The sequence below is a fragment of the Haliotis asinina genome, chromosome 4 (assembly GCF_037392515.1).
Source record: "Haliotis asinina isolate JCU_RB_2024 chromosome 4, JCU_Hal_asi_v2, whole genome shotgun sequence".
Taxonomy (NCBI): Eukaryota; Metazoa; Mollusca; class Gastropoda; order Lepetellida; family Haliotidae; genus Haliotis; species Haliotis asinina.
In genome coordinates, this window is record NC_090283.1 from 28443137 (window position 1) to 28469796 (window position 26660).

Below are 26660 nucleotides of genomic sequence, written 5' to 3' on the forward strand. Positions count from 1 at the left end.
AAATATACCATGATAGCGTATGGACGGGAAAGAAACCATGGCAATGTATGGGCGGGAAACATACCATGACAACGTATGGACGGGAAACATACCATGGCAGCGTATGAACGGGAAACATACCATGGCAACGTATGGACGGGAAACATACCATGGCAACGTATGAACGGGAAACATACTAAATTACTTTGTACATATCATGAACAGAAGTGTACTTTCAACGCCCATCAGCTTTAATGTGCAAATCTACAGGGAAACTATGACAAGTTTGCGCAGATGCACGGACGCCCGCAGTGTTTAAAGAAATGATTACTGCGTTAAGCGAGGCCTTCTTGCCCTGAGGACAATAGTCCACATAATATACGCTTGACTGAATACAGAATTGGGAGAGGGTTTCTAACGAAAATAAGCGATGATTCAATAGATATGGCAAGCATACATGAATTATAAATTGAATATTCCTTCCCTTATTAAATAACGCATGGAAGGAAAATTGTCCGCAGTAGTCAATAAACAGTGTCACGTGAACTGAGAACTGTACTTATGAGGGAAGAGTTTCACCACCGTCATTGTAGAAATACCGTAAACTGCCTTACTGCTGGTCCACAGCCAGAAGTTATTCAAGTCTCTAACCATGTTCCACTGTTGCTGGAAGTCATGAAGACCAATATGAGAGAAACAAAAGTTGAATCATAATAGGGAGGTGCCACGCATATGGCGTTCGACATGTAGTTGCAATGTGTGGAGCGCATTTCTGATTTCCTCGATGCTAAAGACTTTTTTTAACTGGGAATGCGGCATTTAAACATGGGAAGAGAAGAGAATAAGTCGGTCATGCCAGTAATGTAGTATTACAACATGCACATACGACGATAAAGGACAACTCAGCCACCGAAACTTCCACATTTGGTTTCATACACGCCATCTAGAATACCACATGTCCGACTTTCATTTCTGTTGTAGTGGTGGTGGTTGGTCTCGTAGAGAATGGTTGTTTCTTGTTTAGTGTCGATGGTGGTGTAATGGCGTCTCATGTAGAGATGAAACATCTTGTGTCGTGGGATGTCAGTGGTAGTAGCTCTCTTTCTGCTTTTTGTATTTATTCGTAGACATCGTCTGTACGACGGATGCTTCTTTTACACTAAAACTTGCTTCTTGTTAATGTGTCAGATCACTGAAAATGTCCTTTACGTTTCACGTGAAACCTTTTTGAAAGGTCAAAGCCTTGAGTGTCATGACAAATGTTGTCCAGGAATAGCATTACCTCCTTTGAATGTTTTTGTAGAGAGAGCACAACATATTTGACCTCCATAGATGTGAAATGTGGACACAAACGCCTGAACCTGATGCAATGTCCGACATGAAGTGACTGTTAGAAAGTCACCCCTCTTGTCAAAGTCGTGCTAGTTTTTATGTATTTATCTATTTATACCAAAACAAATAACGCGGCCACAGGCTGCCATATCTTTCGGTCAAACCACCCATCTTTCCACCACACACAAAATGCCCTGGTGGGCCTGTACGAGAAATACGCAAAAATCGGAGAATCATCATTGTGATTGATAGGTAGCCACAGTTTTTATTGAATTCATTGTTGAATATACATTTTGATTCAAACATGGACAAACAACTCATTTATAGAGACATACTACAATCCATTTCCAGTATTACTCAGGGCTCGGCCTGTCGCATCCATCAGAGTACCAGTAAGCTAAATCCGCATAATGATTCGATTTCCCACGTGTATGGGTACTGATGTAGTGAAACAAAAACCCCATCTCGACACCACCTGTGCCCACAGATTTGCAGTGACAATATTGCCATTAGACTTCTTTGTGAAACTCGAACACTATAGGATAACAAGCAAACTGAAAAAATGTTTTATGACGTCATACGTGCTCGAACTGTCAGCTGAATTAACCCGAAACCCACTCAAGTTGTACAAGACATGACATGGGACCTGTTTAAGATGTACAAGACATGACATGGACCCTGTTTAAGTTGTACAAGACATGACATGGATCCTATTTAAGTTGTACAAGACATGTCATGGACACTGTTTAAGTTGTACAAGACATGACATGGACACTGTTTAAGTTGTACAAGACATGACATGGACCCTGTTTAAGTTGTACAAAACATACCATGGAAACTGTTTAAGTTGTACAAGACATGTCATGGACACTGTTTAAGTTGTACAAGACATGTCATGGACACTGTTTAAGTTGTACAAGACATGACATGGACACTGTTTAAGTTGTACAAGACATGACATGGACACTGTTTAAGTTGTACAAGACATGTCATGGACACTGTTTAAGTTGTACAAGACATGACATGGACACTGTTTAAGTTGTACAAGACATGACATGGACACTGTTTAAGTTGTACAAGACATGACATGGACACTGTTTAAGTTGTACAAGACATGACATGGACAGTGTTTAAATGTACAGGACATGACATGGACCCTGTTTAGTTTACACAAGACATGACATGGACCCTTTTTAACTTGTACAAGACATTACATGGGCCCTGTTTAAGTTGTACAAAACCAACCATGGAAACTGTTTAAGTGTATAAGACATGACATGGACCATGTTTAGGTTGTACAAGACATGATATGGACCGTGTTTGATTTATACAAGACCCTGTTTACTATATACAAAACATGACATGAATCCTGTTTAAGTTGTACAAGACATGACATGGACACTGTTTAAGTTGTACAAAACATGACATGGATCCCGGACCCTCTTTAAGTTGTACAAGAGATGAGATAATCCCATATAAGCGTTCTATGTCCCAAATAGGACGTAAAGATCTTTACCTTACATTTAAAAGTACAAATGATACCCACAGACTAGTACGGGTGGCTTTCAGTGGGTCTCGAGCAAACTGAGCGTAAAGAAAAAAAGGACAGTTTATAGTGTGAGTGAGTGTGTTTAGTTTTACGCCGCACTCAGCAATATTCCAGCTATATGGCGGCGGTCTGTAAATAAACGAGTCTGGACCAGACAATCCAGTGACCAACAACATGAGCATCGATCTGCGCAACTGGGAACCGATGACATGTGTCAACCAAGTCAGCGCGTCTGACCACCCGATCCCGTTAGTCGCCTCTCACGACAAGCATAGTCGCCTTTTATGGCAAGCATGGGTTGCTGAAGGCCTATTCTACCGCGGGATCTTCACGGGTCTTTTGAGTTTATAGCCATCTGTTGAGTGTTAAATCTCTTCCTCATCAACTCTAAACGTAAAGATATAATTTCAGAGTAAATGAAATGTATATACAATGCTAGTTAAAACCGTAGGTTCTAGTGATTTGGGCGTTTCCTGTTGTAATAGACTGAGTTCGCTACTGTACTGAATAATCTAGCATGTTCGACACCCTACACACAAGGTATAGACAAAGAGAACATAGTGAATGATCCAATCTGGTACCTAAAGTCGAAACCATAACAATAATTATCAAAGCCCTTCTGCTCAGATCACATCTGGCGCATTCCTCCTTCAGACATCCACAATCTGGACGTTTTTGATCCTCTGCTACCACAGTTTGAGCAGACACATTATCAAAGCTCAGCGTGTAATGTCTATGTATAGTAAGCTATCGTTGTGTTGAACTAGATTTGACGGTGGACATGGCGTAACACCGCCACAGTTGTCAAGGTCCATGGCATCAACATACATGACGTCATTCAATATTTCAAGTGATAATGTCACCACAAATATATGCCTTAGTCCGCTGCTTTTGTTATATTGATCTATTTAACAAAAACATGATTTGAAAAACCATAGCTTTATCAAAATTTGTTTTTTTTAAAAGTTTCATTCTTTAGCATTTGAAATGCTCAGATTTAATAATATTGGTGAGGACGAAGCAAGCGTTTGGGTTATGAAGCAAGCGTTTGGCATAAATAATGACTATGCATGTCTGTGATTCGTGTTCTAGAATTTGGATAGATATGAAAATGAGGGCTGTTTTGTGAATATACAACTGTCTTATTCTGTATAGGCGACGTTTAGCGTTGCCACGCAAGTGGTGCATGAGAAGTAAAAGTTTGGGTGATGTATATATACATGAGATGTTTGGACAATAGATGAATGAACTCATCTACAACTTGCTTGACCACGACATTAAAATCTCTGTCAAAACGTCGCCTATACAGAATAACGAAGTTGTATATCCATAAAAAAGTCCTCATTCTTTTGTTACTAAGCAAACTGACGCAGAAAAGGACGTATTATCTGGCAAACTGTATGGCAATGAATATCACGTATAAACGTTGGCAAGTAAAATACATTCTACAAAACACAGTACACTTATGTTCCAAACACAACGATGATGCCCAAATCAAATACATCGCCATCCAATAACCATTAATTCATATTTGTGTCACGTTTAGCTACCATGAAACATCGGCGTACTTTCTTTTACTGGGAGTGTTTAGTTTTGACTAGACAATCACAATATAAATACATCCGACATACGAATGATCCAGTAACAGAAGGAGCATATTTAAGGTTTGTTTTGCACTCAGAAATATTACATGTATACGACGGCGGTTTGCACGGTGTCTGGACCAACAATGCCCTGAAAGCAACCATGAGCATGAGCGAGGTCAGCTGAACACATGATCCTTTCGTTACCTGGGTAGCTGAATGCTACTCGTACGACTAATTGACCATATCAAATATCTGTCTACATGTAGACTAGGGTTCCTAGGTCACCAGCTCAGTATCTATAACAGTAACAGTAGTTGGGACATATGCAGATAGCAAACATTCAGTTTTCTTCCGCTGAATACAATGTAATATCCACCAAACCATTGCATAATCATCCTGGATATTACATAATGCTCGCCCACTGAACCAGATTCAGAGAGAACAGTTTGAATATGTAACATGCTAATGTATGTGCAAGTCTGTATAAGTATCGCTTCCATCCACTGTGGTGTTCGTGTACATGTATGCCATCAATCACTGTCTATGCAGGAGAAATTGACGTCATCTCAGCTTCTTCCTCTTTCGTCCTGGCCTCATCCAGAGCTCGGAGATCAGCTCTGCAGAAACTGTAGGTTACAGCCGCGTTGAAAGTATGACTTACAATGTTGGTTGGTGTACGAATGCGGTCCCTGAAATCAGATGGAAAGAAAGCTAGTTAATGTTCAGAAAAGCTTGAATTCAAGCGAGACGTATCCTGAGATTTCTGTCCCATTGTGTGAAAAGTGTAATAGGATACAGTACATACAATAGATTGCATCGTAAACAGGCTTACGCCTTTTGCACCCATGTATACGGGGGATTACTTAAGGGGGTGGGTCTGTTGGTGGTGGTGGTGGTGGGGGGGGGGGGGGGATGGGGGTGCGGTGGTGGTGGGGTTTGAGGGTGGCATTATGTTAATATATCAAATGCGCACATGTAGCTGGATTCTTCACCTGCCATGCAATTTATTAATCGTTACTAGGTACCGTGTATTGAATCGGGTATTTGCACCGTATTTCATTGCATTGTGTCAAGTGCTATGGATCTGAATGTGCTCACTTACAAGAACCACTCGACTGCAAACAAAAGAGCGATGTGATCAACAGGTATGTTGGCGGACGTCAGTATGATGACTAAGGTGACAATGCTTGAACTAGGGACGGATGGGATTGCCATTGCTGCTACAGCTGTTAACACACTGAAACATGGCAAAAAAAGACTGATAAACTGTTAACACAGTGAAAGAAAAAGAATGATAGAACAGTTCGCATTATCACGCATTATCACACTGAAATATGGAAGGACTGATACAGGCATTATCACACTCAAACACGGAAGAGGAGCTGATACAGACGTTATCACACTGAAATATGGAAGAAGGACTGATACAGACGTTGTCACAGTGAAACATGAAAGAAGGACTGATACAGACGTTATCACACTGAAATATGGAAGAAGGACTGATACAGACGTTATCACACTGCATTATGGAAAAAGGACTGATACAGATGTTATCACACTGAAACATGAAAGAAGGGCTGATACAAACGTTATCACGCTGAAATATGGAAGAAGGACTGATACAGACGTTATCACACTGAAACACGAAAGAAGGACTGATACAGACGTTATCACACTGAAATATAGAAGGACTGATACAGACGTTATCACACTGAAATATGGAAGAAGGACTGATACAGACGTTATCACAGTGAAACATGAAAGAAGGGCTGATACAAACGTTATCACACTGAAATATGGAAGAAGGACTGATACAGACGTTATCACACTGAAATATGGAAGAAGGACTGATACAGACGTTATCACACTGAAATATGGAAGAAGGACTGATACAGACGTTATCACACTGAAACATGAAAGAAGGGCTGATACAAACGTTATCACGCTGAAATATGGAAGAAGGACTGATACAGACGTTATCACACTGAAACACGAAAGAAGGACTGATACAGACGCTATCACACTGAAATATAGAAGGACTGATACAGACGTTATCACACTGAAATATGGAAGAAGGACTGATACAGACGTTATCACACTGAAACATGAAAGAAGGGCTGATACAAACGTTATCACACTGAAATATGGAAGAAGGACTGATACAGACGTTATCACACTGAAATATGGAAGAAGGACTGATACAGACGTTATCACACTGAAATATGGAAGAAGGACTGATACAGACGTTATCACACTGAAATATGAAAGAAGGACTGATACAGACGTTATCACACTGAAACATGAAAGAAGGACTGATACAGACGTTATCACACTGAAATATGGAAGAAGGACTGATACAGACGTTATCACACTGAAACATGAAAGAAGGGCTGATACAAACGTTATCACACTGAAATATGGAAAAGGGACTGATACAGCCAATATCACACTGAACCGTGCAAGACGAGTTCGTACAGACGCTATCACACTGAAACATGGAAAAAGTATTGATACAAACGTTATCACACTGAAATATGGAAAAGGGACTGATACAGCCAATATCACACTGAACCGTGCAGGACGAATTCATACAGACGCTATCACACTGAAACACGGAAGAGCTACTGATATTTCGCCAGTATATAATAATATGTGCATTTATATTGCGCCAAACTCCACGCACGAGGTGAATACTCATAGCGCTAACAGTCAAAGCAGGCATATTATTACCCCGGATAACCCAAGCTGCCTGTTAGGTGCTAGAAGGTTATAGTAACATGACTTATTCCACCGGGTATATGAAAGAGATCATCGGGTTAGGGAGAAAGTTAAGTTTGGTTGATATTACACAGGAGTGAACAACAGCATTTTACTTTTACTGCAGCATTGACAGGAAAGGCAGAACTGAATCATTTGTATTGTCCATGAGCTCAGGCATTGTGTTCACAAACTAAGAATCACAGTGGATCTATGACGATTCACGTATTCCAGTTCACAACAACGGGATCCTGTCACACCAAAGGGATAAAATTATGTACGTCGTTTAATATAGCAAATTTGTGTTCGTAGAACTGTTCCAAAAGAATAGAAATTATACCTAACATTTCAGTGATCGCATTTACGTTAATTTAAATGCCATCTAGCTTCCAGATTTACACCAGCTGGGATCCAGGTCCTTGTCAACCCTATATAATTCAACGAAATAATATAATATTATATAATATAATATAATATAATATATAATTCAACGAAACAGACAACTGTTGTCTTCGCTCATACCCACCCGATAATAGCCACAACGCCAAATGTGACCTCCACGCCACTTAAGTTAGCTATAAATAACGCTGCTGACGTAATGTAGAGGGCGCTGCCATCGGCGTTCAGCGTGACGCTGAATGGAATCACAAATCGACTCACTCGGGAGTCGATACCGTTTTTCACTTCACAAGATTCTAGCATCTCAGGAATGGCCACAGCTCTAGAAAACGAACAGATAGACGAAAATAAACTAAGTTCTGGTACAGCAATATATGTAAATATGTATTACAATAGCTAAATAACAGAGCATGATTGTCCAGCAGTGACAGGGAAGCAAACTATTATCTGTTAAAGTCATTGATTTGAGTATCTATTTTTGTGTACACCATTACTTTACGGGGATATCGTTCTGCTTGAATCCGAAATGCTCTTTCGGCCTGACATAATGTTTCATCACGCCTAACAGAGGAAGGGAGGCAACGCGTATTGACTTAGTACGTGGGCAGGACCAACATTGTTGAACCGATAGAAGCTTATGGAGTAGACGGCAAAATGAAGGTCCAATTAAACGTTGCTGACGGAAACATATAGCATTTCACGACACAAAAATATACTTCTTTCCAATCGAAATTCGTTGTTTTCAATGTGTAAAACAATTAACGAATCTGTTTTACCATCCTACAAGTGTGTCTTTTACGACGCACTCATTTAATAATAAAACCTGGTCCTGGCTGACTATAGCCTGAATTGTAGACACTGACTTTAGTGGGGCACTATAGCGTATAACTAAGCTCACTGGGCTGACTATCTGATCATCTCTAGACATGACTACTGGGGATATCTTCCCTGGCATCCCAACTATACGTCTTAACTGAATCCGACACTCACGTGCTTGTGGAGGCGAAGCCGATGAGACAAGGTCGAAAGATTGTCAGAAGGTAGGCATAGGGGTTTCTTCTAGTCAGTGCAAACAGAATGGCGGGCAGGACAATGAAGGAATGAAACAGAATGCCGACTGTAACTGCGACGACAAACATCCCCAGCTGTGAGAAGGTCCCGGTGATGTTGCTCACTCCAGCCACCGACACTGCGATGAGGCTGCCGATACCCACAGGTGCTACCCTACACAACACAGGGAGGACAGACATGATGATGATGATGATGATATGTATATATTTAATTGGAACAGCGTTTTACTTAATTGAAACGGCGTTTGAAGTCTATGACTTCTAACTGTAGGAGAAAGTCATGAATTTGTTTGTATGAGTTGCGACAAGTGGACAACTGAGCAGCTTCAAAACCGAGAGACTGATTTAGGTTTATTGCCATACCACGACATACTGCGTATTTACCAAAAGAATTTTCTCAAGATCAGAAGGACGATTTCCGTGGCACCCGAGAAGAACTTGAGGAAGATGTCGGTTTTGTCCTTCAGCGCGCTGGCGGCCATGCCGATGATGGTGCAAGCTGTGATCAGACCTGTAGAGAGTTGTACAGGTTTTAGAATGAGGTACAAGACTGAAAGTATCCATACACCCGTAGCTATAAAAACATTATGTCTTTAGGTTAGTTTCATTCTCCTGTTTACATAAATCAGATCTGAAGTGTGTCCATCTATATTATTCCAGGAACTCCTGCCGAATGATGGGAGCTATGTGCTTTAATGGTATAAGATGGCGCTGGTCGCAAAGAGACAGGGACAGAAAGACTGACTGAGTTTAGTTTTACGCCGTACTCAGCAATATTCCAGCTTTTGGCCGCGGTCTGTAAAAAAAAATCGAGCCCGGACCGGAGAAGCATGGATTACGAAAATCAATTCTAATCCGGATCTTCTCGGATTCAAACAAAAAGAACATTTCAGTAACATTATCATTCAATTAATCTCACTGAATACTATTTATTGTGACATACTGAAAATATCAGCAGAATAATATGTTGATTTATTTTCGTTTTAAGCATAGGAATATTTATAACGTTATAGTTCACGTCAGCTAGTAGGTCAACAATCATTGGACCTTGCATCACAGCATGTGAAATATATAGTGATGTTCCTTAAAGATCGCACCGCCGTGATATTTCCGGATTAATGCCAAAAGCGGCGTACACCAAACACACTCACTACATATAAATTTACTAGATGTAACTACAATTTATTACTTTTGATAAAAGTGTATATTTTATGTCTGCTTCATTATTGTAGCCTGCACGCGGGTTCAGTCAGTGCGATATGAGATCGACAGAAGCATTCATCATGATATCAACAGGCAAAATCACTTCGTCCACCAGGTCCCAGCGTGTATTACCTAACACGTTAACACTGTCCGTCTTGCCCAGGGACTTGGTGACGTGTGTGACGACATCTACCACAGTGGCGTTGGAGTTATTCCTCGCTACATCCGTCACCGAGGCGGCGTACTGTGTCTGGACCTGTGTCAACACACGGAACACGTGACATGATGCACATGCACATGTACATGCACACAGATTCTACATGTGTAACGCCCCATTAAACAACTATGTGTAATAATTTGCATTTAGGCATCGCCTTTCCATGTCCTTGGTAGTTGATACCATTATCTCGTATGTTCACAGTTCAGTGATATATGTAGAAAGAGTATCACACGAGTGTCCTTGAGATATCGGATGTATTCCAGTGATTACCTACCAAACAAAGTAATGAAAGGACTTTTGCAATGATCACGTATACTTTGTACATCATATGACGACATAGACATATATGTGATGTCTATCTCCCACAAACACATACCACCCATTACTGTTCCCAGGACAGCTGCGCACATAGATACAATAAAATTCCTCCAGTACAAAATCATCTCATTTACTGAGCTCAACATAGCCATAAAACAGTGTTGCTATACGTATGGTTATTCAGATATTCAGAGATCCAACTTCGGGGTAAATGTTCTCTTATACACAGGAAATGATTTACCCCCTGGAAAGTGTCTAAACCCCGTGTACAGTGTTTAACTCAGAAGAACCCGACCCGCATGGAAATGAGCAGAACAGAGCAGTGCTTCATCATTCAACAGAATCGACCATATCAGAGGTTCCACCCACTGATAATCACTGCCAACGGGAGAAATATAACTCATGAGAATATTTATGAACCTCAATTCTATTTTTTTAAACAAAAAACTGATTGATTCATCTGTGCGTGTAATTTAGTGAAATATGCTTCGCGCACAACAGTTTAATCTATGCAAATTCCTATCCAGGCATGTGAGAATAATTATTGGAAACGCAAACCCACCTGCCTGAACGTCGCCTCCACCACGTTGTCCGGCACAATGTTCCTGCAACAGAATACAAGAGGCATACACAGAACTCTATTTATTACACAAGCACTTGGCGGAAGATCGGGCAGAAATATAAATACATGAACTCACCACACGTCCTTCACATGTTTTAATGTATTTTCACATTCAGGTAACTTTGAACTAGAATCAAACCGAAGGAAATGGCCTGAGCAATTAAAAGGGTGATAAGATGAAAAGAGGGAACTACGACTAAATAACAAGAAGCATGGTCGATGTCAGAGTGTACCAGACGAAAACTGGAAAAGCAAGTTTCTGCGGCACGCCCATACTTAAATGGTCGTGACAACCTACTTCTGTTCACGTGAAAGAGAAACGAATTGTAGTCTATTATCTGTGAGCGTGCACTAATTAACTGCTTGAGTTTCCAATCGGAACTAAACTGGTATTGACGTTCTGTGGCCCAAGACAACATCCATTGGTGAAGTCTAAGTGGGAGAATTTCATTGTATGAAAGAGAAAGAGAGGGGGACAATGAAAGGTGGGAGTGAGCGAACACAGGATGCAAACATCCTGGGTCATCCTACAATGCCTAAATTAACCTCAGCAAAAAGAGACGCCATCAAAGTGCGAACCTGAGCATGTCGGCGAATATATCCTGAGTTTCCATGATCTCGCGAGTCACACTTTCATCAACACTCAACTGCTCAGATCCTGTCAGAACAATACAACAGCACAATTATATACGTCATCATCTATACAACAACTGCAACACAACACAACACAACACAACACAACACAACACAACACTATTTATCTCGGTCTCTCCAGGTTCAACAATTATTAAGGTTCACAATCACTCACCTAGCTTCTCTGTATCACAAAGTCAATGTACATTAAGCCATTGATTTCCCATCATCATAAGGAAACAATTCTTGCTTCGATAATTTATAATGTTCAATTGAAAAGTATTTATTCATTCATTCATTTATGTAAGCATTTCATTTATATTTTAGTGTTATCTCATCCAATTACATCTTACACGAGACGTGAGTTTAGATGGTTACCTGGTTTAACGATGAAATGTAGTGCAATAGCTTCAATACAGACAAGACTGTTCGTTACTACGATGAAGACGAAAGCTACGACACTAACTTTCCCGTTAGACTTGGGATCCAGCGATGCTGTTCCTGTGTGACAAGGAGTAGAAAGTGATCAGTCCTATTTATGAATGTTCATAAGTATTAGTCTTCGAACAATGATTGAAATAGGGGATATGGGCTACACACATTGTATCCATGTGGGGATCGAAATTCAATGGTTGACATGGCACCCGAGGTGCAGATTGAAAGAGTTGAATAGTTTACCTGATATAACGCTGCAGACAATCAACGGAAGAATCATCATTCTCAACATGCGCAGAAAGAGCTCTCCTGGCATACCTGAAATCCGCATTGTGATATATTTACCTCTAAACAAAATACAAACCCTCATAGACCGATTTGAACAGCGTTAAATGTTTGCACAGACAATTACCGAAACTCCAAAAATGTTTCCTTTTGTATAGTGTTTGTGGATGGTGTACTTGGTCTAAATGTTTCCCTCTATCTTTAAGGGCTGCCTTACAAAACGGACCTTGAATATCCGGGTTAGCTCGGTCTTCAGGAAACCCATGCTTGTTCTCAGAAGCGACTAACGGAATCGGGTGGTCAGACTCATCTCATCGTATCCCAGTTGCTTGGATCGATGCTAATACTGTCGATCACTGGATTATCTGGTCCATATGATCGCAAAGGGGTATACGTAGTGGACACGTATGACCGCAGTGGCCGTTAGATTCAGGCAGTAGGCGCAAACTTGACCCAACATAGATGTATGACTTGTATGGTATTTATGCATGACACATCTCAGTGGTACACCTGCGAGGTATGCATGCATGATATATCTGTGTGGTATTTGTTTATGATATATCTGAGTGGTACACCTGCGAGGTATGCATGCATGATATATCTGTGTGGTATTTGTTTATGATATATCTGAGTGGTACACCTGCGAGGTATGCATGCATGATATATCTGTGTGGTATTTGTTTATGATATATCTGAGTGGTACACCTGCGAGGTATGCATGCATGATATATCTGTGTGGTATTTGTTTATGATATATCTGAGTGGTACACCTGCGAGGTATGCATGCATGATATATCTGTGTGGTATTTGTTTATGATATATCTGAGTGGTACACCTGCGAGGTATGCATGCATGATATATCTGTGTGGTATTTGTTTATGATATATATCTGTGGTACACCAGCGATGTATGCACGTATGATATTTTTGGGTGGCATGCATGTATGATATATCTCTGTGGTACACCTGCGAGGTATCATTCTTGTATTACTGTGGTACTGGGGCAAAGCAACAAGCTGTATAGTATGTAACCACGTGTACACACTGTGAATCTGTGTGGTATGTCTGGCGGTATACGCCTTGACATCCCGTATAATCATTCGTTCAGCCAATCGATGAACCGGTTGGATGTCCTCGACAGGCCACGACACATACTAGTGCTGCAGGTAGTGGGTTAACAGCGCGGGTTAAGGTCAGTGATCACTGTCTGTGTACACACGTTAGATCCCGCCATGCAAGAGGGTGATGACTGACATTCACAGGCAACTCTTAAGGTTTATTTGATCTGTCAGGAGTGGGTATATGTTTAAGAGGACCACGTCAAACGGTTCATGAATGTTAAAAGGGCAGTCGAGATTTGTGTGAACTTCGAAAACATTGAAAAAGAAATAAGTATATAAATTTCAGTCCTCGTGTCGCACTCTGTGATTCTGTCGTAAGGTATATTTTGTAGAAATGCCGTTTGGTGCAAACAAAAAAAGACAAGGCGAAAATCCCATTTTCACGTGGAATGTATTTGTAATATTCACACAGGTTAGTCAAGAGCACAGATTTGTCTTGCAGAATGTACATTTGTTTAATATTTTGCGATGTGTTCTTTGTGATCATCGCTTGTTAAAGATCAAGCGAAACTGCGACTTAGATTAAACAGTCAGCATAAGCTCAACAAACACAATCTTGAGATGGACACTGTGTGAGGAAAGGACGTCCAGCTGAGGGCAGCACTGTAGGACACCAACACAACCTTTAGTAACTAACTTGATGTCAGCTTACCTATCCACATGAGGGCGTCTTTGGATGGATGCAGTTCTCTGACTCCGAATCCGACTGCAAATCCAACTACAATCCCAGCAACTGTCAGGAGAAGCAGAGCGTCTCTTCGCAAAAAAGATTTCACTTTGAACAGAAAGGAACCTTTCTTGTTGGCTTTTTCAATCATGGGCTCCGCCGTTAGATTTTGTCGTTCCATCGTTCTGAAAAGTAAAAACATTGTAGGGGCAAGCATTTAGTGCACCCTATCACATGAACTATCCCTGGTCTTGGAAACACTTGTCAAGTTCAGTTCCATTTTCAGAACCTTATACGTTAATGTTAAAACCTAATACGTTTTACTGGTCTTTCCATTCCCGGGACTTCTGTTATTTTCATATGTATGAACTTATATATACCTTTGGTTGGCACTGCATGCATGGAAAATCATTAAAAGGGAGCAAACGTTGGCCCTTTGATACAAAGTATCAACGAGAACAGAAGTGTCCAACATACTGTTGGACTATCGTTATGATAACATAACAGAAAGCTCTTAAATGTTATCCCAAATGTCTCCCTTTGCTCATCAAAGAATGGTGAGTAAGTCTCGTCATCGTAACGCAAGCAACATTTCCTTCCTATCAATATGTGTGTATTGTTCTTAATTATCAGTGCATTCCCAGTCGACATGTTAGTGAAGGTCACCAATGTCGACATCACCGGACAACGTTTCAAGACCACTTGTACACACTAAAGTGTCCAAAAGCTTCAGCCTCTCGCAGCTACCTTTCTGTATGTGCATTGACGTCATGAAGTTGAAAAGGGTCAACGAAAACGATTTAGCGTCAACTTATTTGCAACTTTATCACAGAGGAAGATCTACAATGGCAGAGACGTATTGCTTTACATACATTAAGTGCTTACCTTTATGGACACAAAGATATTCCTAGATAATATTCATATCAACATCCCGCTTCTGCTGTCACTTCCCTATGATATATAGGCCTCAGTATTAGTGATGTGTAATGATATACACAAAAAGTCACACATGACATGGTCATGACACTATAAGCATCGATCTCCGCAACTGGTATACGATGACATACATGAAACACGTAAGTGACAACGACCATACGATCACATTAGTTCCCTCTTACGACAACATGGGTTGCTGAAGATCAAGACGTGACCCAACATACCTCTGACCTCTGTTGATTAACTCGTAAATCCATAGTCTCATGATGTGGAGTGGAGTGACTACACTATGTATGTCGCCATAATCAACCGGTCTCTGCATAATTAATTACTATCAACTACAGACAATTCTACTTTTGACTCTCTAGCAGATGTATGTACAGCAGTCAACAAAATGAAATCGGCAGGACGTGGCGTGCAGAGCAAAATTGTGGACTATGTTAAACGCAGTTAAGTGTTATATTGTTGAAATTGTTGTGATTGTTAAACATGTTCTAGATAATGTATTTGAACAATGAAATCAGAATTTTAATGTCAATGTACAAGAATAAATATATGTAGCCCATGTATATACGTGTCTCTTCATCTCTATAAGCCAATATGGCGGTCAAACGTGAATAACGAACAACGGATATAGCGAACTAAATCCCTTGGTCCCTTGGAGTTCTACTGTATTCATATACTTTGCGTATACGTTGTCAGACGCTTTAGAATTAGATTTTGCGCGGAAAACCTTGAAATTGTCGATACATGTTGACAGTAGTTGGTGACCTCGTGTAGACAGATACTAATAGACCAACTGTTCTTCATTTCCCGAGTTCATTAGGTGACCGACCTCCCCAAGATGAACACTACCAAGTCGGCTGCATTGTTCAAACAGATATGAAACCACCAGCTGTGATCAGCAGAGCGTGTTTTGATGAAAGTCGCCTTCATCTTGTTCTGTATATTCATTTTTCGAAATACGAATGCTAATATTACTAGGAGATTAGGCGTTTCAAATGTAATTCCCTTCTTGTACGAAGCACATTCTCACTGTATCGCCGGGGTCTTACACATGCCAGTCATCGGTCTCATAGTCCACACTTTCTGCCCCGTCCTATCTGTAATGTCCCCATTGAAGCCAGTCTAGACCCCAACTGTTCTAACTCTCCGAGCTACTGGGCTTAGTCAGTGTATACGCAGTTATATATTTCTATCAAAATTTCCTATTTTCGGAGGCTTACGCTTTGTATAACATGCCAGGATTGCAAAGTTGACAATTAAATTGACAATTGAATTATCTCGTGTAGCTTGATAACGACGCTTTCAATCAAGGTTGTCCTCGTGTAAAGTGTCACAATACTTTCACGACTTCATTTGGCTAGTACTGTATACACGAATAAGTTATAGACACCATGCTCTATGCATTTCGTTGTGTCAACGATTTTCTTCTTATATATCTTCACGCTGTGCACTGAGTCATCATCATACACCTGGTGTGAAGGAGCAAGTAGTACCTCTGAAAGGTTGCAAGAAGAATACACAGAAGCTGCAATCCATTAAACGTTGCACGCAATGACGTTCGTCCAACTTTTGCCTAACAACAACACATACTCTATACACTTGTGGCAGTAGAATATCGGATACAGTTGTGAAATATAGATTGTATACTCTATACACGTGTGACAGTAGAATATCGGATACAGTTGTGAAATATAGATTGTATACTCTATACACGTGTGACTGTAGAATATCGGATACAGTTGTGAAATATAGATTGTATGCTCTATACACGTGTGACAGTAGAATATCGGATACAGTTGTGAAATATAGATTGTATACTCTATACACGTGTGACAGTAGAATATCGGATACAGTTGTGAAATATAGATTGTATACTTTATACACGTGTGACAGTAGAATATCGGATGCAAGTGTGAAATATAGATTGTATACTCTATACACGTGTGACCGTAGAATATCGGATGCAAGTGTTAAATATAGATTGTATACTCTATACACGTGTGACAGTAGAATATCGGATACAGTTGTGAAATATAGATTGTATACTCTATACACGTGTGACAGTAGAATATCGGATGCAAGTGTGAAATATAGATTGTATACTCTATACCCGTCCGACATTTAGTGCACCCGTGTAAGAAATAGACGGGCGCGCAATAGCTTGTATCTTATTAACTGCCTCTCTGCTGCCTTGGTGACAATAACGTCAATAATTCATTAACACTAAAATGTAAAATGTACAAGTACTAGACTTCTTCCTAAACAACATAAGCTTTCAGAATAGTACACCGGCGTGGTGGGCGAGCTGTCTAAGGCACCAGGCTACTAATCCAGCGAGTTGCAGGTACAGCAACGTGCAGTAAACATGGACAAAGTAATGTGACTATGTGTCCCAGTCCACCCAGCTGTGAATGGGTATCTAGTAAGGATGGGAAAGCTATATTAACTCGGTGCTCCTGTTAAGGCTGCAAGAGTTGTATAATCCCCAGGGAGTTGAGATTGAAAATACGATGTGCCGTTGTTGTGAACATCCAGTGATCGAGGGGAAAAGCTGGATGTCGGCGCTATACAAGTATCTAGTTGCATTGTATTGTACACCAATCATGGGCACGCGTTCCACTGTTTGCTGATCTGTCTGGAGTTCAGCTTCATGAACATCAATGTGATATAGTCTGCTAATTCCCTTTAGCCTTTTACCTGGAACAATTACACCAGTCAAACTGCTGTATATATTTCATACCTGTATACTAAAACGAATGTTCGCTTTATGCTGGGCTGTTAAACCTATGGTATGAACATTCCCCAACCTTTGAGGTACAATCAAGCATGCTTTATCCTCCAAGATTTCAAAGAGCGTCGCGGAACACTTGCTCATACATTGTGTGATCAGGTTTATACATGGACGGGTTTTCAGAATGTTTACTGGTGAACATGTAGGGGACATTTTTTAACTTGACGCACCAGTGACGCAAATGAGTTTGATAGATATCGTGTGCTGTTGTGTTTGCCACCTTCGCACAAACACTGGGACTTGTTCATAAACACATAAGTGATTTCATATACATAAGGAAAGGGCTTTACAGACAAGTCAGATTAGGTAAATGATTCCGGAATTAGTCGGAATGTTGATTGGAGCAATGCCCCCAACGCCGGATGTGACGGCTATAACCCACCACACTGGCCCTCGTGCATTTCAGTAGATATAACGAAATAATGAACAATATAATAAACATAGCTCAATTTTGAAGCCGCTTTACTTTCATGATTCAAGTAAGAAACGACACTCGTCTGTTGCCGGAGTGTCGTCCCATTTGTAAGAACTCCCATATGTGAGAGTCATTAGTTAATTGGTTCAGTGCACATAGGTGGTGCTTCCTCATCCCTACAATGAAAGTGGGAACAGCCCTGTTGCTGAAGGCATAGTTCATTAGTGAGCTAATGTTTTTACTTAAAGAGCGTTTATATTTTTCACTAAAGAACATCGGTAGATACAGAAATAATGAAACAGATTATCAAAGAGATAGAGCAGCCTGGTTGACATCGGTACTTGCGGAAGGCCTGTCTTATAATCGTGATCGAAAAGATCTGTCAAATAGCTGTCATGTAATTCATTTATATTAATTATAGTTAAAGCAGTTATTATTACCTCTTTAAACACGTAAATCTAAGCATGTAAATTACTTTTTCTTTCTCTTTGGTGAATTAGCAGATACCCCATCAGTATCAGTGGAACTCATATCAAACTGGGCTGAAATGTTACGTTGAAGTGGCAAATTAAATACAATATTTTATAATGTTATGAAAAGTTTATGTTCTTCAAATGCTGATTTTAATGTGCCATTGTTAACAAGTGTCAAGCGTATCCAACAGGATACTGGACTGTGTTATATTTGGCTAACCCAAGCTGTACCTAGCACCTAGCATTGTTTGACTTAAAGATACGGTTATAACTATATAATAAATAAGCGTTCACTATTTTAGGAACATTGTGGTCACAATTACATTAATATTATAGACGCTGGTTTACTAAACTTACAACTTCAACCCACAGACTGCTCATTGTAAGGCACTGAAATATATAATAGACTCTGCCAACTATATACATCATCACTTAATTAATACATTTATCAAAACTGGAATTTTTTATTCTTTTTATATGTATCGTTATGTTGTGTGTTCTCAGTGTCACAATATGTGATTTGTCACAATAAAATATCTGTCCTGTACTGTCACATTATTCAGTTCCATAACTAACCCCCAATTAGCTTGGGTTAATTCAGTCTAACACATAGGGGAGTATTTATGTTTTCTTTGCTAATTACCCACTCGACTGTCTGGCAATAGGGAGTTCTCACAAATGGGAGTAGACCGTTGCCAACTGTATAAGTCAGCCCATCAAATGTAGGATATATGGAGCACCAATAAGAGTTCGTTTTGTACTCGTTTGACAGACTGCAGGGTACGACAGTGTCTGGCGCAAACTCATTATGTATGCATTATGTATCATGAAATTATGCATAAACATTAATGGTTTTATTGTGTACGATCTGTTTGAGCAAGAAACGCTCCGCATGCAATTACTGTCCGCTGTCTGAGTTATTTTCCTCCAGAAAGATTAAGCCAAGACTGTGGGTAATTACATGTTATAAACCATAGGTGTATGACATTAATGTGTCTTTGAATGATACCATGAAAAAAAATTCAAACTGGGTTCAATCTGGAGTCTTACTTTCAGATTTCACCTAGAAATATAAAGATAAATGGACAAACGTGTTCTCCTCCACTCTGAGATTTGATGATGGACCCGTAGCTGTCCAGATGAAGGGGCGTCCAAGTGTAACGTGGGTGAAATAGGGAGTGCATGTTACACTGCTTATACATCTAATAGTGGTGGGTTCTCCCTGTCTGGTAGTATAACGATGCCCTCCCAGTTTTGAACTACGGACATTTTGTCTTGCAACACGATCAGTATTTTTCTGATTGTGTTACGTATTTTCAAGGATTCCCTTCCTAATCTTATATAACTGAGATGTTGTTATGACGGCACTTAGCACCCGCACGTCTGTGTCAGCGTCGTGGATGGCTTCACACCAAAAGTGCCGTATGTGTTCGGACAAATTACTGTTGATTGCGTCATCTGCGACAGACTGACAACAGTTTTTTAAGGCTTTCCGGTGCATCGTGTGGATGTCGTCAGCAGAATCAATATTTACTTCCAAACAGAGCGTTCATGTCGGTTGAAAGCGTGTTATATGAGTTCGACCAGATTTTGTGGGTGACGCAACACTTATAATTTAGGTACAGTAGTTAATTAATTTCATTCCAATATGTTATCTGGTAAATACATATTCTCGGTAGGCATTCGCAACCAGAACACTCTACACGACCTACTCTCGAATGTCATCATGACCCTGATACACAGCATAGCAGACACTTTCAAATGGAGGCGTCTCAACCGGGGTGTTTGCTCAAACAAAATCCGAATGGATTAAATTAAAATATGTAGAGAAGCGCGACAAACGACTGCCAGTCTGTTAAATTGTTTTTTCATGCTTTAGGGGTAGTTATATCACAAATTGAAACAAATAAAAGAAGGAAACCATGTTAAGTTAACACCAAAATTCTTTACTCAAAACTACACCTTATTTTGTTTTTATTTCACGTGAAACTATCATCAATAGGAACCTACTTTCTTGATTATCGTGCAGTATTAAAATTCACTCACCAAAGTACATGTGAATGAAAAATAATTATCGTGAAGGAAATGTTTTTAATGATATCATAACCAAATGAGCTCCTCAATATGGTTTCATAGGTAGAAACACAGATGTTATGACTTCTTTCATATTTACGCGAATCAAGGAATTTGACGTACACTGAGGTTTAACAACAACTAACTGCAGATCAGCCTGAGGTATAAACACTAATGCATATTTTCTTTCTTTCTTTCTGCTACCAGAGCTTGATGCTCATTTTTTTTGGCACAATATTGTGTATTACATAATGTGTGGCAAAAATACGGAGCAAGATAATAGCACACCGATCAAACAAGCATGCTGCAGTCCACTGTTACAGCTGAAAGATTACTCACTGGAACATATAATACGCGTTCAGGTACTGAACACTAAAAGGGGGGGATATATGTCTACACTAGAAGACATTTCCCTAAATTTTAATGAGCCTTATATATTTAGGATAATGAAGGACAACAGACAGCGTGGGTTGAATGCTGTGAAATCACAATCATGACAGGTCAAGGTTATCTCAGGAACATTTTTCATTTGAAAATATTGCAGATGATCAGAGACAACTGCATTTCATAAGAATGTCATTTAGAAGTGAAAATACATAAGAATGAAGATTTTTATGGATATCAACTTCTTTATGAGAGAACACAACGTGTTCATCCGATGAAGGAGTAAGCATTAACTCCGAAACGTTGTGTTCTCTCATAAAGAAGTTGATATCCATAAAAATCTTCATTCTTATGTATTTTCACTTCTAAATGACATTCTTATGTATTTTCACTTCTAAATGACATTCAAAGACTTAACTGCATTTCAACTGAATGTTCTCAAACTATCGAACATTACAACCACCTGTTGACAGAATACTTTGAACCAATCTGAGTCTTATCGATATATTCAATGTTTAAATATATATTCCACTATGTAAAATGTTTTGTATTTATGAGACTCGCACGGACACTAACAGATGTGCAACATATAGATATATCAAAAGACAGGCGATCTATTTAGACTCACGTGAAGAGACCGCAAGCTACCGTTTGTGCCCGAAGTAACAAGCTGAAGAAGTGGAATGTGATTAGAGCAAATATCATTTACGTAAATTAATATACATTGTCTACATGATCAAACAATGAATTACAGTGAAAATATGTCTCCCATATATGCTTCTCCCACTGACAGCAGGAGTCTACGTGGTTATTCTGTGTTTGTTGCCTACAGTACTGAGATGTTGGAACGAACTGAGCGTGAGACAGGGCATCTGTCTGGGACCCCTACCATCACGCCTGAGGGGGCACGGCAGGTGTCGCTGCTTGACCCCATGTATCAATACTCATGTTTGCTAGACGGAAACCTGTCAATGTTTACTTTATGACTATTTGCCAAGTTTGTGTTTTAATTTATATAGTGGGGTCATTATTCAAACATAGGCAAACACAAACGCTACACAGACATAACTAATGTGGCTGTAAACAGACTGATTACTTTCATCATGATGTAGTAGTAAATAACGTGGAGACGCCGGTACTCCACTGAATACTTCAACATGTGAGTAGGAGGGACAACGAATTTTGCCCTGACACGTTCAATGTACTGTTGGACAAAGCGATGGTTGAATTCTCACGACTTTAACATAGATGTACGACAGATTTAGTCCTATTGTCGCCTTTGTGGATGGCACAGGCCATCAACATACAAGAGTCGTCAGGTTCATCTCAGTTTGGTATCGTATAATTCAAAGAGAATATCCCCATCTCCAAGTATCACGATCACTTACACCCTCACTGTGACCTCGCTCCACCCACCCCTGTAAACACACTCCCCACCAAACCCTTCACTCACATAAAAACCAAATGAGCTATTTGCCAAACGGGAGATCGGGGTAGGAACTGCTAACTCCATCTCCAAAATCACAACCCGCACATAGCAGGCAATACACGCAGGTAACTGCGCGATATTGGCCAGTTACACATCACAGTGTATTTTATGCAATGAAAAAAAAAAGAATACAAAAATACACACCTGTGAACGTTGATTAGGACATTTGTACATGAAAACACGGGCCTGTTTATAATGCACCTTTCTGTGTTGACAACTGCGATGCACTCGGTAACCAAGTTATTCAGGTCGGTATTCAGATTAATTAGTCAATGTGCAACGAGAGACAGATTTTCACGTGATGTGGATACACTTGGGGTCGTTTGATTAAAAACCTGTAGCACAGTAGCATGCAAGTAGACACACACGCACACGCACACGCACACGCACACGCACAAACACAAAGCAACACATGTACGTACAAACAAATGAACAAATTCATAAACACGTGTATGCACACACTCAAGCCACATACCTGCATAAAAGCACAACCCTCGAAGGTCCGGGTTAGAATCGATCTTCAGTAACCCAAGCTTGTAGTAAGGGGCGACCAACGAGATCGGGTGATCGGCCAGGCTTGCTGATTTGGTTGACACATGCCATCGGTTCGCGCAGATCGATGCTCATGATGTTGATCACTGACTTGTCTGGTCCAGACTCGATTATTTACATACCGCCACCATACAGCTGGAATATTGCTGAGTACGGCGTAAAACTAAACTCACTCACTCACTGGAAATATGCATCCGAATAAAATGTAGAACTAACTCACTATCTCATAAAACACACAAATACAGACAAGCCCACACATACAAACAAACAAATGCACATGAAGGTCGTTATACAGTTCTACCGTCTTAAATACAGGTTAACGTATTTCACCAATCCCCCTTCCCATTTCCTGCACATCCTGTATATACGCCTTCATACACGTCAAACAACGTCTACATCTGTTTGGCTACATTCTCTCCGAGTCTAGGGGTGGTTGCGTCATCTGTGTATTGTTACAATCATAATGTACTCTGCATCCATGATAGTGTACTCCGTGCATTATATCAATATGGGTACTGGTGCTGTTTCTCCACAATCACATTAAGTTGTAATTAGTGTAAGGACTGAGGCCCGACGTGAAATATAATTTAATAGTTTGGGCGTACAGATACACATGGTAGCCCAAAGTTAGAATTAAGAGTTTAATACACATTATCCATTTGTCTCTAACAATATACACTGATCTAAATGTAACATTATTAAAGACTGATTAAAAAATAAGAGGATGATAATAACAGCAAGCAATAAGAACATAATAATTACAGATCATATATATGAAATACACTTACTAGGTTTCCACCGCCTCGAAGACGTCCTCTATCTGCCAACTGTTGTATCGATGTGACTGCTACAGGTAACAGCGTCTGTGACGACACAGCGACGGCCTGCGTATCGAGCCGCGCCGCTCTGTTTAGTCACTTTTATCGTTGTTTACATCCGGGTACTCGCCTTTGCGGTGAATGGGTTTGTGAGAGCGCATGACGAGGCAGATTTGGGGAGGAAAAGTGCAGGTTCTTCTGGAAGAGTTTCAACAGTATCAATGACGTAATAATACAATAGTTTCTGCCATGTCATGATTCATACGAGTAATGCGTTGTGTGAGTATACCCGTGTGAACAATCACACACGTGTTTTACCAAATTATGTCCCGTTTTTTGCTAGTAAGCATTTGTATTGTTTCCTATTGTTTGGTAAGTTCCCCACCGTCACTATATTGTCTTTACTTTGATCGGTTATTTTGTTTGTTTCTTCAGTTTAGCAAAAGGAAAGACCACAGAAACATAAAATTACACACACAGGGGGAAACTTCAACGACATTTATTTTACACTTCCATAAAACATGCCTCCCTCCATATGTTATAAAAACGGTTCCAGTTTCGGGGGCAACACAATTAGAAGTCCTAGTGTTATAAAGAAAAACGCTTTCATGACGAGGGGTATTACTCCTTTCTTACTTGCGTATATAGCGATGTTATCACTGGACCAGGCTATATCGACTGATTTTATGTGATTGTTTTAGAATCAAACTGATCAAGTCCATATGCTCAAATGTTATAATATATATATATAGTGTCCTGTAAATGGCTAAGTGTTAAACATACGTTTCGGACGATCTGTATATATTTCATGTATTATACGCCACTTTAAAGTACCAAGTTAGACTGCCTGTCTGCCTGTCAGCCTGTCAGCCTGTCAGCCTGTCTGTCTATTTATCCTGATTTCTAGGCTAATTACTCAACCACCTCAAATACTGTAAAGGTGTTGGTGAGTTACTGGTTATGTCAGGCACTAATGACAGAAGGAGACGGAGAACTATACTTTACCTTAGACTTTACACTCTCCACACATATCGCAGAGTACCAACACGAAGACTCTGTCGACCTTGAGACATCTAACGTGATCAAGGAATGTGAGTAAACGGGTGGTTTAGTTTACTTCGGGCACTGCGGCTCGCGGTGTACAGTTGCGTCCCTTGGCTGGTGACTGGTTCTAGGCTAAATCTGCTATGATCGCGCAAATTCCTGGGGGTCTCATCTAGGGGGTAGATACAATGACACCAACATAAACATAAACACCAGATACAAGTCAATAACTTGGCTGTATGCTGTATGACATCTCAAGGACCACATTGAAGTTAATGGTTTGCCGAATATAAATAACGTGTTGCAGTAATGCAAACAGACATATTGAACTGCTGAAACTGTAAAGTGAGTATGAATTCATTTGAATATATTTTGGATTGCTCCAGTGACAACAGTTCAATCATAACTGATCTGACAAAATATTTAGGAGATAAACGTAACGTGTTGAAAATGAAAATTGTATAACGAAATTAGAATTATTACGTTTATCTCCATTCTACCATAACTGCGATATTAAGCTTTAAACAAATACACACTGCGTTGGAATATCAGAGTTATATGCATACATACATGTACATTTGTGCGTGCGTGCGTGCGTGCGTGCGTGCGTGCGTGCGTGTGTATGAATGTCGTTGATTAACCAATCACAATCCAGTATTTACTGAAGTCATGGTAGAATAATTTTAAACATGGTGTAGAACACAACACAAGGACGAACTACTTTTCTTTGCGCAGCACCTTTAAAATAACGTCCGCCGAACGATCGCTGCACGTAACAGCTGGGGTATTACTGTAGATAGTTGACTCAGAGACCATATACCGATATATATCGGTATATGGTCTCTAGTTGACTGAACAGCCCAGGCAGATAATAAAATAACACCATCGTGGTCTATATCGCTTTTATTGTCACACCAGTCGAGAATAAATAAACACTGAGAATCAATTGTAAAATTAATAAGACAGATTCAATTACCGTATGTTTTTAACAAAACATTGATCGCACAAAGTTCAGTTAGGAACACATCTCACCACTGATTCACCTATAGTTTATCAACAGTCTATAGAAAGAGTTCATTTACGGGAAGACCCACATCTTGGTGATTTCAGTGACAGGACGTGTGCTTGATGAAAGTGGAAACCCGTGATAAATGTATCAGGACGCAAATGTCCTTGTAACGATTACTAAGAAGTTTCTGAGTGATGCTGCTGCTGCTAAATTTCGAGATGGTAGTGGCGGTGGCCTCGTGTGCATAAAGCTGGTGACAGTTGTTTGCCAGTTTGACCTTTGAGATCTGCAGTCCAAAACAAAGCTTCAAGGATGTTTATAAGCGCTTTGTCCAATATTGTCACGATGGGGACAAAACTTAGGGCTAAAGCAAACATGTATTCGCATGAACATAGGAAATTTTGTTATGAACAAAACCTGCTTAGATATGGATCAGTGTCGGGGAAGCTGTTTCAGCAATCCAGGAGGAACATCCCATTTGTTGCTGGTACTCAT

At 40.1% G+C, this 26660-nt stretch overlaps 1 protein-coding gene across 1 annotated transcript; it reads right to left on the minus strand.

Moving 5' to 3' along the window:
• Positions 1-1542: 1542 nt before the first annotated feature.
• Positions 1543-25205, minus strand: LOC137281476 (excitatory amino acid transporter-like). Its single transcript, XM_067812721.1, has 13 exons — positions 25118-25205; positions 24083-24310; positions 14161-14360; positions 12347-12421; positions 12047-12169; positions 11615-11693; positions 10976-11018; positions 10008-10131; positions 9057-9183; positions 8593-8826; positions 7730-7924; positions 5549-5683; positions 1543-5135 (listed from the first exon to the last, which is right to left on the minus strand). Exons 3-13 carry the CDS (start codon positions 14354-14356, stop codon positions 4988-4990), a joined length of 1479 nt encoding a protein of 492 aa, XP_067668822.1. The 5' UTR covers positions 14357-14360; positions 24083-24310; positions 25118-25205; the 3' UTR covers positions 1543-4987.
• Positions 25206-26660: the final 1455 nt, after the last annotated feature.

What these genes read in the sequence shown, in the direction of transcription:
- LOC137281476 (XM_067812721.1), bottom strand. Translation starts at nt 14,356, where the DNA reads ATGGAACGACAAAATCTAACGGCGGAGCCCATGATTGAAAAAGCCAAC. An exon ending in ATCTTGAGAAAATTCTTTTG is followed by an intron (nt 8,827 to 9,056) that starts GTAAATACGCAG and finishes TGTGTTGTGTAG; the next exon opens with GGTAGCACCTGTGGGTATCG. An exon ending in GGCGTTGTGGCTATTATCGG is followed by an intron (nt 5,684 to 7,729) that starts GTGGGTATGAGC and finishes GCCATGTTTCAG; the next exon opens with TGTGTTAACAGCTGTAGCAG.